Genomic DNA, 19601 nt, shown 5'->3' on the forward strand with positions numbered 1-19601 from the left:
AATCTTTTCTTGTACCAAAATTAATAAAAGAATCAAATTTTAGAGTGTAAAATATGAACAATAAAAGTACTAGAAAATAAAGAAATACTCAATAAGTGGTGTTGGGAAAGCAGAAGAATGAATCTGGACCCCTATCTTACATCACTCGCAAGAATTAACTCGAATTAACTGGAATAAAGACTTAAGCATGAAACTCCTGGAAAAAAAACAAAACATGAAAAGAGCTCCTTGACATCGGTCTTGGCAATAATTTTTTGGGTATGACACCAAAAGCACAAGCAACAAAAGCAAAAATTAATAAGTGGGACTACATCAAACTAAAAAGCTTTTGCAGAGCAAAAGTAACAACAAAATGAAAAGGCAACCTTCAAAAGGAGAAAAATATTTGCAAATCATATATCTGATAAGGGGTTAATATACAAAATATATAAAAAAACTCATACAACCCAATAGCAGAAAAACAAATAACCTGACTAAAAAAATGGGCAGAGGAACCAATAGACATCTCCCCAAAGAAGACATACAAATGGCCAACAATTCCATGAAAAGAGACTTGCCTCACTAATCATCAGAGAAATGCAAGTCAAAACCACAACGAGATATCACCTCACACCTGTTAGAATGGCTATCAACAAAAAGTCAACAATAGCAAGTGCTGGTGAGGATGGGGAGAAAAGGGAACCCTTACATACTACTGGTGGGAATGTAAATTGGTACAGCTACTATGGAAAACAGTATGGAGGACTACCTTATGACCTCTCCGTCCTACTTCTGAGTCCAAAGAAACTAAAATAACCATCCCAAAGAGATATCTGCACTCTCATGTTTATTGCAGCACTATTCACAATAGCCAAGATACAGAAACAACCATCAACAGATGAATGGATAAAGAAGATGGAATATTATTCAACCATGAGAAAAAAATCCTGCCATTTCAACAACCTGGATGGACCATGAGGGCTTTATGCTAAGTGAGATAAGTCAGAGACAGAATGACAAATACTGTATGACTGTAGTTGTATTGGAATCTGCAAAAGGTAAACCCATAGAAACAGAGTAGAATGGTTATGGTGGTTATGAGGGGCTGGGGATTGGAGAAATGAGTAGATATTGGTCAAAGGGTACAAACTTCCAGTTATAAGATGAATAAATTCTGGAGATCTAATATACAGCATGGTATTATAGTTAACTATATTGGTAATATAGTTAACAATATTATATACTCGAAAGTTGCTAAGAGAGTAGATCTTAAATGTTCTCACCACAAAAAAGAAATGATATTTAGGTGATGTGATGGGGGTGCTAGTTAATATATCAAATCAACATGTTGTATACCTTAAACTTACACAATGTTTTATGTCAATTAGATCTCAACAAAGTTGAAAAAAAAAGTACTTGAAAAAATATAGGAGAAATAAAAAAAAATAATCTCAGAGTGGAAAAGGCTTTCTAGACATACTATAAAAGCCAGAAGGCACAAAAGAAAGCATTGGCCAAAAAACCCCAGCAAAAACAAACAAAAAAATCTCTAAAACAAAAATAAAAACAAGTTATAGACTAAGTAAAGAGATAAATGAGGACTGACAGAAAGTATTTGCACTACATATGACAGAACAAAGGTTAATTGCTTTGATATAAGTGAAGCCCCTACAAATCAATTTTAAAGAAACCAACAACCAATCCAAAAGAAAAATGAGCAAGGGACATGAACAGTTAGTTTGTAGCAAATGAAGAATATGTGACTTTACACAGGCAAAGACACTCAAGCTCATTCCTAAGAAGAGAAATTCAAATTAATGCTATTTTTCATCTACCGGATTAGCAAAGCTAAAAAAAAATAATCTGATAAACTGTATTTGTGAGGGTGTGAGGAAACTCAGACATGACAGGGGGTGGGGCATAAATTGATCAAACCTGTATGGAGGATAATATAGCGATAGCTATATTTAAATTGTAAATATCCTTCAGCTTAGTAGTTCCATTTCTATGAATTTCTCAAGCAAGTCAAGGATATACATTGCAGCATTGTTTGTAATGACAAAAGATCAGAAACAACCTAAATGGCCATTCAAGAGCACTTTCCTTGGGTGCAGTTACAGAAGATCTCCCACACACATTACTAAGTGAAAAAAGCAAGATGTCTTGGGGAAGGGGAACAGGAAGTGGGGTCTGGGTGCTGTATTCAGAGAAGAGAGGGAGACTCACTTGGCAGTTTATCTCTGCAGCTGATCTCCAAACTTATTTCCCCTTCTTCCTGGGAACATAGCCTGTTTCCTAGACTCCTTTACATGGAGGAATGGCCACATGACGGAATTCTAGCCAATGAAACAGGCTCAACCCAGGAAAAACCTCCCTTGTGCCATCCGTAATGCTTTTTTCTCTTTCAGTTGTCTGGAATGGTGCTGAGACCTAGGGCGACTTTGGGAATCAGGTTTTGACCTGAGTCACCTGGAGGGGAACTACTGTGTGAGACTCATGTGGGCAGGGACTTTATTGTGTTTAGCCACCAGAATTTTGTGGCATATCTATTTTAGCAGCTTTGTTAACTATTACAATATGCTTTTGACATCATATTAGCTCTTCAAAACAAAGCAAAACTCTCTCTCTCTGCTCGTCTCCTTCAGACGTTGGATCAACACCTTTGCCTGGTAATTCATACTTGGGCCTTGTTCAACCTCTTTGGCCTCAGCTCCAATGGCTGGAGTCTTAAACAGCTCCCCAGACACATGCCACCTAGATGTGCCCCTTTCCTCTGCTTCTCTGCTGTCAAAACACTTATCTCTGACCAGCTCAGCTCCTCCTGCCAGGTTTCTTCACTCCTTCCTGGACTTTTGCTGATATTTACCTAGTTGCAATGCACACATTTGACCTGGTATCCATCTGCCTTCCTATCCTATGTCCTCTCATTCCTCCCTGTGTCCCCAGTGCCCAGCTCTGGGATGTCTATGGAATAAAAGTTTGCAAGATCCTTACTTCCAGCCCTGCCCTCCTGTAGTCCATTTTCCAAAGAAGGAGAAACCAGTTAGTTTAAGATGCAAATCAAGCAAGTCATCCTGAGGTAGGAGATAGATGGGCCCCTGGGCCAGACAGCTGGTGTTTGTCAAGTGGAGTGAAACTGAAGCTTTGTCCACTCCAAGGACAAAGCTAGTGGCAGAAGCTGAGCTCTGCTGAAGTAAAGAGATAAGATGACCACTCCTGAGGTCAAGGAAAACTTCCCTGTCTGCACATCTGCAGGAAGGCTCCTTAGGGTTCAAAAAGGGAGGGGGTGCCACCCCATAATAAGTGTGGACATACCCCCACAGGTCTCTGCGGTGGGATCCATTTTAGCAAAAAGATGTGCACGCATGTTGGGGATGTCCTAGGACTGGTCAGGTGTGAAAAAAGAAACAAGATAATTGGCCAAGGGACTTCCCTGGTGGCGCAGTGGTTAAGAATCCGCTTTACAATGCAGGGGACACGGGTTCGAGCCCTGGTCTGGGAAGATCCCACATGCCTCGGAGGAACTAAGCCCATGAGCCACAACTACTGAGCCTGCATGCCACAACTACTGAAGCCCGCGCACCTAGAGCCCGTGCTCCACAACAAGAGAAGCCACCACAATGAGAAGCCCGCGCACCACAACGAAGAGTAGCCCCCGCTCGCCGCAACTAGAGAAAGCCCATGCGCAGCAACGAAGACCCAACCCAACCAAAAATAAATTCATTAAAATATGTATATATAATTGGCCAAATGTAAACAAAGACCTGGAAGAACTCTCCTGTATGAGAGATTTAAATCACCTCTTTATTGCGCTCCTCCTCATTAGAGAGGACGCCCATACCCTTTCTCTCCGGGTGTGTATTTCTGCCTAACTTCTGACTTACATAAATAAACTGCTTCTCTGTGTGTTCTCCCATACAGTTGTGCTGTGTTTCTAATAATAAACTTTGTACCTGATTTTACAGTTTTTGCCTCTTTGAACCATTCTTGCTTTCAAACGGGGGAAGGAGCCAGGGCCACCTTGCTTCTAGCCTCTAGCCCCTGGTGGTCTAGCAGCTAGGATTTCTGGTTTTCTTCTAGGCTACCCAGGTTCAATTCCTGGGCAGGGAACTAAAAATCTCTGCTCAGGACCACTCACTGCTGTTTCTCTGAGATCTATCCTTCCCTTCCAAACCCCTCACCACTGCCTCTAAAATCCTTCCACCTCTGGCCCTGCCCACCTCTCTCACCTCACCTCCCAACCCTCTCCCCCTTGTTCACTGGCCTCCAGTTTTTCCCTTTCTGCAACACAACTCAGGTGTCCCATCTCAAGGCCTTGCCCTTGCTGTTCCTCCCCCTGCAATGCTTCCCGTAGTCACAGGACCTTAACAATTCAGGTCTCACGTGTCAATTCCTGACCAAGGGATTTAAAAGCAGTGCCCTCCGCCCCAACTACCTCTTCACCCTATTCATTTCCTTCACATCCCTTATCACAATCTGAAATTACCTCGTGTTTGGTTTAAGGTTGGTCTCTCCCACTAGAGTGTAAGCCCCCTGAAGTCAGGGCCAGGGTCGCTTCGGTTCTTGCCTGTACACATTAAGGGTTCAGGCACACAGTAGGGGTTCAGCCAACGTGCGGTGAACTCGCCCGGTCCTGACATTCTACACACGCGGCGCGCCACGCGTGGTGCAGCGCCGGGCCCGCAGGAGGATCAACCTCGATCACCACCCGCCCCCTCCGCGGGCGCGCGCGTATTGCGGCGAGCGGCCGAGCGGCAGCTTCGCCTGGGGCGTGGGGAAGGCGCGGGTACGCCCCCGGGCCCCGCCCCACGCCTGCCCATTGGCGGCCGCGCCAGGGGCAGGGAGAGGTGGCGCACGCAAGCTGCCCGCCCGGCCGTCCTTCCAGTTCAAGCCGCCAGGGCTCCGCTCGGCACTCCAGCTCGATCCTCGGTATGTTGCGCGCAGTTGTGCTCGCCGCCGCCCGGCCCTGCCAGGGCCGCCGGCTGCTGTCGGCCGCCGCCACCCCGGCCGTGCCGGCCCCCAACCAGCAGCCCGAGGTCTTCTACAACAAGGTGAGGCCGCCCCAGCGCTTTGTTCTCTGGGGACGGAGGCCGCCGGGTGGGGAGGGACTGGATCTCTTCGGGCCTCAGTTTATCCAGCTGGGACTCGAGGGGTTTGCTGCAGTTGCTGTTTCCGCACCCCTTCCCTTCCCTGCCTGCGAGCAGTTTGGCCCCTTCGCCGCCCCTGACACCTCGGTTCCATTACCCAGCTGTGACTTTGGCCACTTATTTGTCTTGTCTGGCCGCTGCCCGTTTTCCGGGTTCCATCCCCCGCCCCCTCCCCCACCCCCAGTCGTCCTCGGCTTTCGGGCCTTAGTTGTCCTGTGTCTGCGCAGAGTCTTCACGACATCACCCACCCAGAGGACATGTCCATTTACGACCCTCTTTGCAGGAACAGTTTTGTCTTTTCGTAGTCTTTTATCCCTTGACTCATGCTCTCGTCCAAGAACGTCCAAAAGGAAAAACAAAAAGGAGTACTTTTCAGCTAAGGTTCACCAGTTAGCCAAGGGAGAGGCCAAGGCCACGGCCCGGCCGCTCGGCCTTCTGGCACTTCCACTGCTGGGAACTGGGAAAGGGTGGAGACCTTCGCTACAACAGCGCAATCCCCAAATGGTGTCTGTACCTTCCAAGGATCTTTCTTTGGTCAAAGAAAGGAGGGACTTTCCAGGATAACATTGACTCCCAGTAGCTGATTTCTTGCTCAACCAGGACTTGGGAATATTTTCTCTTTTGATCTTTGAGTTTGGGTAAAGTGCTGAAAGTCACAGAGAAGGAAATTGGTTATGAGAGTCCATTTTGTTTGTGCAAGAAGTGTAGTTGCTGCCCTTCTCTGAGCTTCAACTTCTATAAAGTGGGAAGGGGTCAGAGGGTGAGCACAGGGGTTCATACACCACGTGGGCACTTAACAGGAGTAACAGCTCATATTCTCTGTGCACCTCCTTTGCACCTGTCACCAGTCTAACCATTTACCTGTTGTGCCGTTTAATCCTTAAACAGCCCGGTGAGGTAGGTACTGTGATTATCTCCATTTTACAGATGAAGAGACTGAGTTACAAAGAGGTTTAGTGAGTTACCCAAAGACTCAAGTCAGCGGCAGAGTTGGGGTTCACATCTAGGCTCCCAAGAGTAAGCCAATAACCAGAATCTTCCATGGTACTATTGTTGCAACTCTGGGTGGGAATAAAGGGGTCACTGCTGATTTAGGATGCTGTAGAGACGGCCCCTGGCTGGCTGCTTTCAACAGGGGACCTGCTTGTCTGGTCAGGAGCTCGGCTGCAAATCTGCACTGAGACAGTGGGTAAAGGCACATCTGTGTGATTTAAAGGGTGTTACAAGTGGTCATTTGCAAGGGAATAAAAACAAAAGATAAAATAAGATGCCCTTTGCATAACACAAGCCAAAAAGGCAGCAGCTGCTGCTCCTTAGGCTGCTTAAGGAGGAGTTCATGCTTGAAAGACTTGAACATCAAGCAGAAATATCCTCAAGGGAAAGGCAGCAGCATCACAAGCCTTTGTGGCCACAGGATCTAATTAAGATCATCCTCCTTTGTGCTCATGTGGAGGTGAGGAAACAGGGTCCAAACGTGCACACAGCCCTGGTACATAGCACGAGTCCTGGTCTCTAGATTTAGTTCATAAGGTAAGTTGGAGCAGAGTGAAATCTTCCTGCAGCTGCTTTTCTTTATCAGATTTTTTTGAGATCATAAAAGTAACCCTTGGACTTACCTGGTGGTCCAGTGGTTAAGACTCCATGCTTCCACTGCAGGGGGCCCTTGGTTCAATCTAAGATCCCACAGGCCACGCAGTGCAAGAGAAAAAAAAAAAGAATGCTATTAAAAAAAAAAAGGAGCCCTTGCTCACTGTATACAAATGCAGAAGTAAAACTTCCCGAATACCCCGTTGCACTCCCTTCAAGAGCACTGTTAACTGGTAGGTCTGTGATCTTGCAGACTTTTTCTTTGCATCTGTGTGTGTGTGAGAGCATGGACAAGTGAGCATGCACCAGGTTTTTTTGTTTTTACTTAAATGAGATCCTGGCACTTACTGTTCTGAAGCTGTCTCATTGAACAATGTATCTGGATTGTCTTCCTAAACCAGTACATTCAGATCTTATTTATTCTTCCCAGGGGTTGCAAAGCAATATGCATGAGCAATCCACACTCTGCTGGAACAGGCCCCTTTTAAAGCTTCTTGGGCCATTTTCAGTGTTGAGTTGTTGCAATACCTGATGGCAAGAATGCCAAGGTCTAATCCTAACATTTTGAGTCTCTTACCAGGGGCTCTAGGTACACACTAGATCATATGCCTGGACATTTCCCTGGGGATTATTGATTCCTTGATGTTCAGTGAACTGTTCTGGAGTCTGGAGTTTCCCCAGAAGGAGCTGTTCCAGGCTTTGAAGTTACTTCTGTAGGCGCTGGATTTTCTCACCCAAGGGTATTTGGGGGAATGTTGCATTTCAAGCTTTTTGGGTCTCTCCTTGAAGAGGGGGTGGCACAGGCAATAGGTCTTTTCCTTCCCACCTCTATTTCATAACCAGAAGAGTCTATAGAGTGGGGTGGTTTGGTCAACCTTCCTGGGATCCTCCTGCCTCTACTTGTCCTGGGTGGAGCTACAGGGTTGGGGGAACTTCTCTGTTGGGTTAGGGAGATTACAGGACAAGTTCCTCCCCCACTCACCAGCAGGGACCTGTATGGGGAGCTGATGATGGCCAGGCTTCATGAAGATCAACATTTCTCAGCCTTGGTGGGTTTCAGGGACACAGCTCTGTCAAGGAAACTGATTTTCATTTTTCATTCCTTTTTTCTTCCCTGACTTGGAGAGTAATTAAGATCTGGAAAGACAACTCAAAGGAAAACTCAAGGGAGTGTGGTTTCAGCAGAGTAATTCCTCTGGATGAGGTGTGACTAATACTTTTCATCTTCAGCATCACCAGTTCATGTTGGTTGATAATAATAATGAAGATGAGAAAAATCACTGGACACTATTTCACTCCCTGGACTCAGGCTGCCTGTCACTCAGTAACATCAATCCGGGCAGGTTCACTCATTCAAAAGACACCTCAGCACCCCCAATTCCAACCAACAAAACAGGCTAGAATCCCTGATCATGGGAAGCTTGCATCCTGGAAGACAAGCGAAATGCATAGTATGGAGCAAGCTGATCGATCGGTGCTATGGAGAAAAATAAGGCAAGGAAGGAGGGATATGGAGGGTGGTACAATTACTTAACTCTGTACCTTAGCTGCTACATCTGTAAAATGGGGTAAAAATCCCGTCTACATCATGTGGTTGCTGTCAGGATAAAAGGGAGGCATCCTTGCACAGTCCTTAGCAAGTGCCTGGCTCATGGCTTCTTGCACCTCCGTATTTACTGCAGCCTTAAATAGGAGATAACAGTGATGCTGTTGAGCTTACAATATATTGGTGATATAACTCCATTTTATGCGGGCACTGTTGTTAGTTGTAATTTGTTTCCTGGAGGGCTGCGCTAGGTTGCAGTAAAGTTGAATGGGAGTTTGGGGTGAATTAAATTTGTGTCTTGGGAATTCCCTGGCAGTCCAGTGGTTAGTTCTCTGCGCTTTCACTGCGAGGGTTCAATCCCTGGTCGGGGAACTAAGATCCTGCAAGCTGCGCCTTGTGGCCAGGAAAAAAAAAAAAAAAAATTATGTCTCTATTCTTAACCTCTTGACCACAACATTCAGTAACTAAAGAGAAAACTGACAAAAAGAGAATTAAAAAAGGATCTCCTTATATAGAATTTTCTGATTCCAATAGTAATACATCCTCAGTACAAAAAGTCAAGCATTACAGAAGTATGTGAGGTGGAAACTCACTGGACATATACATAGGCACATATAGATGTTCATTGATGCATATTAGCAAAAACCAAGAAATAAGCCAGCCTGCCTTCCATGGGGAAATAGATGAACAACATATGTTACAGCTATAGGAAAGAATAATTCTGTGCACACAGTAGTTAAAGGAATTAGCTGGAGCTGTATGAATAATGGATCTCAAAAACAATGTTTCAAGAGGGGAAAATGTCTAGCACTCTGAGTGATGTGAAACTAATTAAAATTATCAAAACAGACTTTCTATCAAATGTGGATAAACATAGCTCCATATAAATGGCTGAAAATGTCCTGGAAGGAAAACGCTCCTTGGCGTGAGGGCAGGGCTGCATAGGGAATCTGCTTGTGGGCAGTGATTCAAGGGGACTTTAAATGTTTTATTTCTTTAAAAATAAGTGGCCTATAAGCTAATATAAAAACGAAAAAGAAAAGAAAAACAGTCCTCTGATATCCCACCCCTGCAGATAATCACTGCTAACAGGTGGTATATACAGAATAGGAGTTTGATTTATCTTGTTTTCCTTGAGAGATTCTTATGGAATGAGCCAAAACCTGTGCTGGGCTAAGCAGTGGTTTGGAATGGCTGTGTGCTGAATGAGTCAAGTGACATATCTCCACACTGATCACGTTGCTTTTATTGCTTGTTTAGGAGTTTTAAGATCCTTTGTAGAAATAATAGAAAGTCCAGGAATGTGAGACCAAAGGCCCTGGGGGATGAGGAAAGAATGTTCAGGGAGACATTCTGGGGGAGGTGGCTGCCCTTGGCCTTAATCCCAAACTAATCCCGAGGTACCTAAATGATTGGATAAGTGTGAATGTGGGTGGCATTCCATGTTTATCCTGAACTTCTCTCCTTATGATCTGTTTTCTCTTAGACATAAATTACCCAACTGCCACTGAAAAAGCAGTTGCCAGCAGGATTCACCCCAGGATAGAAAGCCACAGCATTTCCTCACTCCTTAGGGAAAATAACATATTCCAGGGGTGTAGATTTCCTAGGTAACAGATCCCTAATTCTTTCATGCATCAAAGCTTGAAAATAAAGTCTTTCTAGAATGGGTCCTGAGTCTGTAAATTGGAGCTGCTGAATGGCATTTAACCTTTTTTGGCGACCTTGGGCAGATTATGACTGTCCATTGCCATGGGGTGGAGGTGGCACTAGAATATCACTCTGTCCTCGCTTTGGTTAAGACTCCTCTCCAGGGTCCTGCAGTCCTGCTCCCAGCTCTACTGTCCCCGCCCCAGCTTCTCACCCCTCTCCACAAGTTTCTGTTTGCAGTTCCTAATCCGCAGGGGCCTGGAATAGAAGATACCCGAGGAAGCCACGGATCATGTTATCCTCCAACTCAGTAATTCTAAATATGGTAACCTGCCCCAGCTTTGCAAAGATGCATGTCTAAGGATGTTTGCTGCAGCAGCACTGTCAGGAATACAGGCAGACCTCATTTTATTGTGCTGTGCATTATTGCACTTTGTAGATACTGCGTTTTTTACAAATTGAAGGTTTGTGGCAACCCTGCATCGGGCAAGTCTGTTGGCGCCATTTTCCCAACAGCATTTGCTCACTTCCTGTCTCTCTGTCACATTTTAGTAATTCTCACCACATTTCAAATCCTCCACCAACAAAAAGATTATGACTTGCTGAAGGCTTGGAGGATAATTGGCACTTTTTAGCAATAAAGTTTTTTTTTAAATTTTGTTTATTTATTTATCTATTTTTGGCTGCATTGGGTCTTTGTTGCTGTGCACGGGCTTTCTCTAGTTGCGGCGAGCGGGGGCTACTCTTCATTGCGGGGGCTTCTCTTGTTGTGGAGCACAGGCTCTAGGCGCGTGGGCTTCAGTAGTTGTAGCACGTAGGCTCAGTAGTTGTGGCTCGCAGGCTCTAGGCGCAGGCTCAGTAGTTGGGGCGCACGGGCTTAGTTGCTCCGCGGCATGTGGGATCTTCCCGGACCAGGGCTTGAACCCATGTCCCCTGCATTCGCAGGCGGATTCTTAACCACTCTGCCACCAGGGAAGCCCCAGCAATGAAGTATTTTTAAATTCAGGTATGCACATTGATTTTTTTTTTTTTTTGGACCTTTCTGGCATTTTTTTTCCAATTTTTTTTTTTAATTTTTATTTATTTATTTATTTATTTATGGCTGTGTTGGGTCTTCATTAATTAATTAATTAATTAATTTTTGGCTGTGTTGGGTCTTCGTTTCTGTGCGAGGGCTTTCTCTAGTTGTGGCGAGTGGGGGCCACTCTTCATCGCGGTGCGCGGGCCTCTCTCTGTCGTGGCCTCTCTTTTTGCGGAGCACAGGCTCCAGAGGAGCAGGCTCAGTAGTTGTGGCTCACGGGCCTAGTTGCTCCGCGGCATGTGGGATCTTCCCAGACCAGGGCTCGAACCCGTGTCCCCTGCATTGGCAGGCAGATTCTCAACCACTGCGCCACATCGATTTTTATAGATATCATGCTATTGCACCCTTAATAGACTGTGGTATAATGTAAACATAACTTTCATATGCACTGGGAAACCAAAAGATTCATGTGACTCCCTTTATTGCAATACTTTATTGCGATGGTCTGGACTGAACCCAAAATATCTCTGAGGTCTGCTTGCAGTGAAAACGTTTCCTAAAAGCGCATTTGTAGGACATGATTAAATAAATTGCGGTCCGTTAGTTTTGAAGATTGCTATGTTGCTTAAAATAATGAGGCAGATATGCCTGTGGAATAACGTCCAAGATAAACTTACTCATAAAAGCAAGTTACAGAATAAAAGTCCATGATTGGACTTCCCTGGTGGTGCAGTGGTTAAGAATCCACCTGCCAGTGCAGGGGACACAGGTTCAATCCCTGGTCTGGGACGAGCCCACATGCGCGGAGCAACTAAGCCCGCGTTCCACAACTACTGAGCCCGCGTGCTGCAACTACTGAAGCCTGAGCGCCTAGAGCCTGTGCTCTGCAACAAGAGAAGCCACCCCAATGAGAAGCCCGCGCACCGCAACGGAGAGTAGCCCTCGCTCACTGCAACTAGAGAAAGCCCGTGTGCAGCAATGAAGACCCTACACAGGCAAAAATAAATAAAACAAAATAAATAAATTTATTAAAAAAAAAAAAGTCCATGATCCCTACTGAGAATGGACACTCCCCACATCTGTCCCATTCCCTCCAGGACCCCAGCACCAGTGCAGGTCCTGGCACACAGCAGGTGCAGAACCCAGAGCCCCCTCTGCTCTCCCCCACCCTCACTCTGCAGCCACGGGGCCCTTTTGGTTCCTCGTGTCCCCAAGCCCCTGCCTCAGGCAGCCCCTCTGGTCCTCACTGTTGCCTGTTTGTTTCTGCTTCTCTCTTCATTTGCTTGTTGATCATGTCTCTCCTCCCGGGACTTTGGTTCAACAAGCCAGGACTTGGCTGTTTCACTCAGTGCCCAGCATGGCAATGGCACTTGGTTAACACTTAACCACTGCATGGATGAGTGAATCCAACTTTTATAAAATGCAGTGAGATGTATTTATTAAAATGTAGAGAAAATAGAGCATTTTGATGGAAAAGCTCTATGAGTTTTGCCAGCAGTCCAGATTCAAAGTGTCAACTTCTGATGCCATGAGGCTGTCTGTCTCTCTGCTTCTAGAAACTAATGGGGAAGTGTGAGCCCGGTAGGACCCCCTCCCAGGGTGAGTGAGTTAACATGTTATCTAAGTTAGGCGTTGGGTTTCTGGCCGAGAGGTTATGAAGCATTCGGCCTAGAGTCCACTCTTGTGTTTATTCAAGATAAGTCACTATGAAACTCTCCTCACTTGAAGCAGAACTTTGGCAGAGGCTCAGTATGAGAACGGTTCTCACCCTAGCTCCCCCTCCCCAAGGAGGGCACCACAAAAGTCTGGCTCTAGGAGAAAGGAAGTGGGAACTCTAAACAGAAGGAAGATTCCAGGTTCCTGCAAACCCCAGCTTATCCTATTAGTTAGAAGGGAGGATGGACTGTTGAAAATTCAACACTGGAGAGTGACTCAACAAATCCAGGGCATTGAGAGGCAGACAGGGGCCAGGGAGTGGTCCTTCCAGGGTCCTAGACTAAGATCAGGGGACGGTGTGGGCCCCGCCCAGGGAGGAAGGGGTGAGGACCTGGGGAGTTTAACCAGACTGGCCCACTCTCCGCTTCATACTTCCTGATCTTTGCAAAATAACAACGAAAACTTTTTCAGGATAAACTAATTTAGTATGCTGCTGTGCAGGTATCTGGAGTAATGTACTGACTGTGGTGGTGAGACACACTGTGTGTGGGGTCCTGGCTTAGGAGCTTACACCCCTCGTTGAATATAGTCCTCACATTTAAGCCCCCGGATGTGTCATCCCCAGAAACTGATGAAGCATCTGGAAATGAAGGGATTGGCCCCAAGGTCACAGCTTGTGAGGGGTAGAGCCAAGATTCAAACACATGTCTGTCTGGCTTAGAGGCTGGTGCTTTTTATAGCACCCATAATAAAAACTCAAGATCAAACTTGCAGCAGGGCAGTTAAGTAAACCATAAAGATGGAGATTAGGGAACGAGTTCTGATGTCCTCGAAGGCAGACATGGGCTCTGACTGGAGTCTGGAGCTGGGGGGAAGAACTGGGCAAAGAGCACAGGCCTTGGAGTTCTGAAGACCTGGGTTCAAATTCGGGCTCTGCTCTCACTGCTGTGTGACCTTGAGCAGGTGGCTTGACCTCTCTGTGCCTCAGTGTCCCCCAACTGTGGAGAGGATGCAGCTCACCTAGGTTTGCTATGAGGTTTAAATGGGAATGATCCAGTAACGGAAAGCTTGTGGTACAGGGGCTGCCACATAATGAGTAGTCAGGAACAGTCAATAGCCATTTCCATGACATGCAGGTGATGGGTAGAACATTCACATGGTACCAGGTGCTGACATCTTGGTCAGCAGAAGGGAACATTACAAGGCCAGCCAGGCTCACCCCCACCCACTGCGGCCTGCCTCTCTCTGTAGCTGACCTCCTCCTTAAAGTGCTTCAGTGAATCGGTGGGTGTGAGGCTGTGAAACCTGAGCCTGCACTCAGGGTGGCAATGGGAACAGATGTTTGGAGTGGTCACAGGCTGTGTGCCAGGCTCTCCTCCTTCCTCCACGGGTTTTATCTCTGCTCCTCCCCATGGGCTTCACTCTCCTCCAAGTTCACCAGGAGGCGAGGCCGATTCTCAGAGAGGGGGGAGCATGTGGGGAGGGTGTGGCCCAGTCCAGCTTGAACTCGGGTCCACCTGGTTTCCAGCCTGAACTCTTTCTGCTACACCTGTTCCCTCCACTGGAAACTACCTGTTGCCTGCTTCCCAGCTCTCTTGCAGGAAGAAACAGAGGTGTCTTTTCCCTTCAAATTGATGATCAGCCACCTAATGTGAACCCACACACATTTCCAAAGAACCTGGCTGAGTGACTGCAGACAACTTCCCAGGTCCTAAGCCGGGGCCAGGCCATGTTGGGATGCTGGGGCCCAGGAGAGCCCTTGGGGAAGTAAGGCAGAGTGGCCTTGGACGGGTGTCCTTGCCTTCACCCCACCTGTGACCTTTGCCCCAGCCTTGGTTAAAGTGACTGAAGTGACCTCAGCCCCCTTCTGGAAAGACCAGTTTCCCCAGCCTCAGGGGACAGCTTGCTGGGAGACTTCTGCTCTGTGCTCCCCTGAGGGTTTCACAGGACCTGCCCTCCTCTCTGACCCCATCTCCTAGCACTTCCTTCCTGGTTCACCAGTAACTCTGGCCGCCTTTGTTTTTTCTCAAACACACCAGACTTATTCCTGCCCCAGGGCCTTTGCACTTGCTGTTCCTGCTGCCTGGATTGCTCATCCTCCCATTCTTCCCATGGCTGGCTCCTTTTCATCAGTCAGGGCTCAAGTCAAATGTCTGCTCTTCAGAGAAAACCCTCCCTGACCATCCCAGCTAGAGTTCTCTGTCTTCCTCCACTTTAGTACTCTCTATGGATCCTGTTCTTCTCCTTTGCACTTATGACTGCAGTCTGAGATTGCCTTGTATATTTGATTGCTTCTTTATTTTTTGTGCCTACCAGAACGCCAGCTCCATGAGAGGAAAATTCCTCACTGAGTTTGGTTCCCACTGTGTCCTCAGCCCTAGAACCGTGCCTGGCCCATTGCAGGTGTTCACAAAATATTTACTGAATGGATGAAAGAATAATCTAACTTGGTTCTCATAACAACCCTACTACAGTAGTGTGGTAGAGGAACAGTGGTTGCTAATTCTTCGTTGCTCCTCCCAGGCAGAGGTGGAGGCTCTTCTCCCTCCCTGTGAATCTGGACTGGGCCTGTGACTCATGCTGACCAATGGAATTTGGTGGCAGAAATAAGGCCATGTGACTTCTGAAGCTAAATCTTAAGAAGCCTTTCAGCTTCTGCCTGGTGTCTTGGAACACTCTCTAGGGAAGCCAGCTGTCATGTGAGAGGTCTGACTAGCCTGAGTCTGCCATACAGTCAGGAAGCTCAAGCAACCATGTGGTGCCAGACATATGAGTGAAGAAAGTATCTTGCACCTGCAGCCCCAGGTGCCCTCGCTCTGCAACCACGTGACCAAGCCCTGCCCAGCTGAGCCTAATCAATGGACACAACTGTGAGAGATAATAATAAATCATTTTAAGCTACCAAATGTTGAGGTGATGTAACACAGCAGTAGATACAGATTACTGATAAGAAAGGAACATAGTCTCCATTTTTCAGGTCAAAGAAACCAGGGCATTGAAAGGTCAAATGACTTACCCACAGTACTTGGCAGAGTGGGTGCTCCAGCTTGGATTGTCTCCAAGGCCTGTGCTTTTAACTTCTAGGCCACATCCCTCTGAAGCTAATTCCTACTTGTTCTTCCTGATATTTTTTTTTTTTTTTAAACATGGCTGGTGGTCAGTATCAGGTTGAGAGTTGGTCCTGAGGACTTTCTTCCTTCTCATTGTAGATCTTCATAAACAATGAGTGGCATGATTCTGTCAGCAAGAGAACTTTCCCCACCATCAATCCATCCACTGGGGATGTCATCTGTCATGTAGCTGAAGGGGACAAGGTGAGATATGGTAACTTAACCTCAGGGCAGGGCTGAGTGGGTTGGGGGTGCACAAGGATGGTTTCATTCTCTAACATGTTTTTTTATGGTTGAAACTTTGTGTGTATTACTTTCATAACTAAAAATGCCAATTAAACTTTTTAAGTGAAACCACAGAAACTCTTCCTTGCAGGTAAAAGTGCTAGATTGTACCCAGGTTCAAGAATTCATACAGTTGTGCAAAGAAGATGTGGCACATAAATACAGTGGAATATTACTCCGCCATAAAAAGAAACGAAATTGAGTTATTTGTAGTGAGGTGGATGGACCTAGAGTCTGTCATACAGAGTAAAGTGAGAGAAAAACAAATACCGTATGCTAATGCATATATATGGAATCTAAAAAAAAAAAAAAAAGGTACTGATGAACCTAGTGGCAGGGCAGGAATAAAGACGTAGACAGACGTAGAGAATGGACTTGAGGACACAGCGGGTGAGGGGCGAAGTGAGAGTAGCATCGACATATATACACGACCAAATGTAAAATAGATAGCTAGTGGAAAGCAGCAGCATAGCACAGGGAGATCAGCTCCGTGCTTTGGGACAACCTAGAGGGGTGGGATAGGGAGGGTGGGAGGGAGGCTCGAGAGGGAGGGGATATAGGGATGTATGTGTGCATGTGGCTGATTCACTTTGTTGTGCCACGGAGGCTAGCACAGTATTGTGAAGCAGTTATACACCAATAAAGATCTATTAAAAATAAAATATAAAAAAATTCATACAGTTGCAGAATTGTAGACTTGGAATTTAATTTGAGAACATCTAATCCAATCTCTCCATTTCAGACCTGGAAGTTGAAGGTCAGAGAAGGGAAGTACACAGCTAGATGGAAATCTTCTTCAGCAGAATTCAGGTCTCCTGAGATCTAGCTATGGTGTCTGTAGTATATTTTGATTTAATTATGTATACTCATAGTAATGAAAAAACAGTAATACTAATTTGAAAGTTAAAAATTAGACTTTCAGTAAAAAACATTTCATTTATTAAAATAGAAAAAGCATTAAAAATAATTCAAGAATGCCTCCTGTCCTCTGCTTTAAAACAGTCTTCTATATGCACATTTAAGGCCTTTCTCCCTTTGCTAAAAGAAAGTGTGACTACTTTTCTGGCTCATAGGGTAGTCTAATGGTAAATGTATTTAATATTAATGAAAACCATGCTCCCTACCTCCTGATACACATCTCCCTATATGGAAAATGCTAGCTGTGTTGATTTTATTGCTTTCCCAAGGAGAGGGAAGCTGGTTAAACCTGCATTAGTTGGAGACTGCCAGTCATCTCAGAAGGAATGGTTAATTTCACTGGGCTTGTTTTGAAAGGAAGAGGGGAAAAATGGCCAGTTTCTAAGTGCTGATCCCTGAGTGCCTCTCCCTACGTTAACTCTTTGGGGGATTTTGAAATGGAAATCCAGAAATGGAAACCATCAGGATCCTCATTCCCACCATGACTGCTGGGAAGGAGAGAAGCCCAGTCATTTAATTCTGAAGCTGGTCAAACAGAGCCCTTTTGAGGCTGGGAGGAACTGTTTGGGGCAGTTTCCACACAGGCATTGATTGAAGCTCCTGTGGCATGTTCGGCAGCGGGGCAGGAGGCATTTGGAGGTGGTTATTGCTGAGAAGGCCTGAAGTACCTCGGTGGGTTTTTTCCAGGAAGACGTGGACAGGGCAGTGAAGGCTGCCCGGGCTGCATTCCAGCTGGGCTCGCCCTGGCGCCGCATGGATGCGTCCAAAAGGGGCTGGCTGCTGAACCGCCTGGCTGATCTGATTGAGCGGGACCGGACCTACCTGGCAGTAAGTTCTCCGCCCCCTCCCCTCTCATCCCACATGGCGAATGGACATCCCACGGATAGCCAGGAAAGGAGTGCCTTGCTGACAAGTAACTGGCCAGAATGGCGTAGGCTGGACACCTTTGGGGTACCCTCCTGTGCCAACCTGGGAAGCCTCTTAGTGTTTCCCTTGATGCAGTGGGTTTGGCTAAGAAAGGAGGAGACTCGGGTGGGGAGGGGGCTATGATGGGGAAGCCTTCCTGGAGAGAGACCCCCCAGAGGGATGGACACCTCTCCCAGACTCTCTCTGTGTGGTGGGCCTCCTCCCTGTCTGCAAGAGGCAGAAGAAACCAGGAGGCAATACCCTCTCCTCCCCTAGTCCATACTGCACATAGCAGCCAGAGTGAAGCTTCTAGAAGGCAAATTATACCATGGCACTCTGCTCTTAAGCCTTCCATCGCATCCTGTGTCCTTAGGATAAAGCCCTGTTCCCTCAACATGATCTACTAGGCCTTCCCTGATCTGGCTCTATCTCCCAACTGTGGCCCTCACACACACAGCTCAACTCAGCAGCTTTCCCTCAGCTTCTTCACTGCCAAGCTTTGGGCCTTTGCACATGCTGTTTCCTCTGCCCAGGGTACTCTTCCCTTTGTCACCATTCATACCTTCCCCTTTGCCTCGTTCCTCCTACATATCCTTCAGGTTTCAGCCTAAAGGGTGCTTCTCAGGCTGGAGTTTCTCCAACTGGGTTGGGCACTTTCTAACACTCTTAACACTTGTGACTAATTCATGTCATTATTTGCTGGGTTTTTGCTCTTTTTTTTTTTTTTAAACATCTTTATTGGAGTATAATTGCTTTACAAAGGCTTTTTGTTCTATAAGCTCCATGATCGCCTCTGTATGCCTAGCACCTGGATCCGCCATAGAGTAGAAGCTTGAAAAAAATGTCAGTGAAATGACTGAATGAGAAGTTGGTGCATCCTTCCTCCCATCCCCTTCCTCTTGCTCCCTGCCATTGAAGAGGCCCAGAAATGCCTCAAAATTCAGCACAAAGGGGCCACCAGCCCTTCTCAGACCATGCTGAGCCTCAATGCTGTTCGTCACCCGATTTGCTGGTTCATTCCTGTGCCCGCCTGTCTGTGTTGATCTTTTTCTCTTTGCTCAGGCCTTGGAGACCCTGGACAACGGCAAGCCCTACGTCATTTCCTACCTGGTGGATTTGGACATGGTTCTCAGATGTCTCCGGTATGGGCTCAGGCTTCCTGTTCTTTGTTTTGGCGGTGCCACAGGGGAGGGAGTGTTGCTGGAGGGGTGGAAACAGAACAGTGTAAAAGGATCACAGGAGTGGGAGAAACTATTCTAGTTAGACTCCATCTCCTGGGAATCATCCCTCAATACAAAACTATAATTGACTCATACACGTTTTCTCTTTCAGTTTTGGTAATTTATATGTTAGTTGGAATTTGTCCATTTCTTCTAGGTTATCTAATTTGTTGACTACAGTTGCACATAGTATTCTTTTATAATCGTTTTTATCTCGTTTTTATAATTATAATGTCCCCACTTCCATTTCTGATTTTAGTTATTTGTGCTTCTCCCTTTTTTCCTTAGTCTGGCTAAAGGTTTGTCAATTTAGTGAATGTTTTCAAAGAACCAGCTTGTGGATTTGTTGATTCTCTCTGTTGTTTTTCTGTTTTTCATTTCACCTATCTCTGCTCTGATCTTCATTATTTGCTTCCTCTTGCTAGCTTTGGGTTTAGTTTAATCATAAACGTTTTAATAACCAAGAAATAAAAGATGAGGAATAAGAGCTTTGCCAGAGCCCTTGGGTCATAGGTAACAGGAACTCACTCAGCCTAACTTGGGCAACTGTGGAGAGTGAGGGGTCTGAAATCCAGA

The 19601-nt window shown here is 46.2% G+C and overlaps 1 protein-coding gene across 1 annotated transcript in view; it reads left to right on the forward strand.

Annotated features, from left to right (window-relative positions):
* The first annotated feature begins 4841 nt into the window (after window positions 1-4841).
* Window positions 4842-19601, forward strand: part of ALDH2 (aldehyde dehydrogenase 2 family member) — a 29883-nt gene continuing 15123 nt past the window's right edge. The window contains exons 1-4 of the mRNA XM_082417503.1: window positions 4842-5030; window positions 15796-15900; window positions 17587-17727; window positions 18868-18947. Of these exons, the coding sequence (XP_082273629.1) occupies window positions 4911-5030; window positions 15796-15900; window positions 17587-17727; window positions 18868-18947 (446 nt within the window). The 5' untranslated portion in view covers window positions 4842-4910. The remainder of the gene's footprint in view (window positions 5031-15795; window positions 15901-17586; window positions 17728-18867; window positions 18948-19601) is intronic.

Source organism: Balaenoptera physalus (assembly GCF_965194825.1).
Source record: "Balaenoptera physalus genome assembly, chromosome: 12".
Taxonomy (NCBI): Eukaryota; Metazoa; Chordata; class Mammalia; order Artiodactyla; family Balaenopteridae; genus Balaenoptera; species Balaenoptera physalus.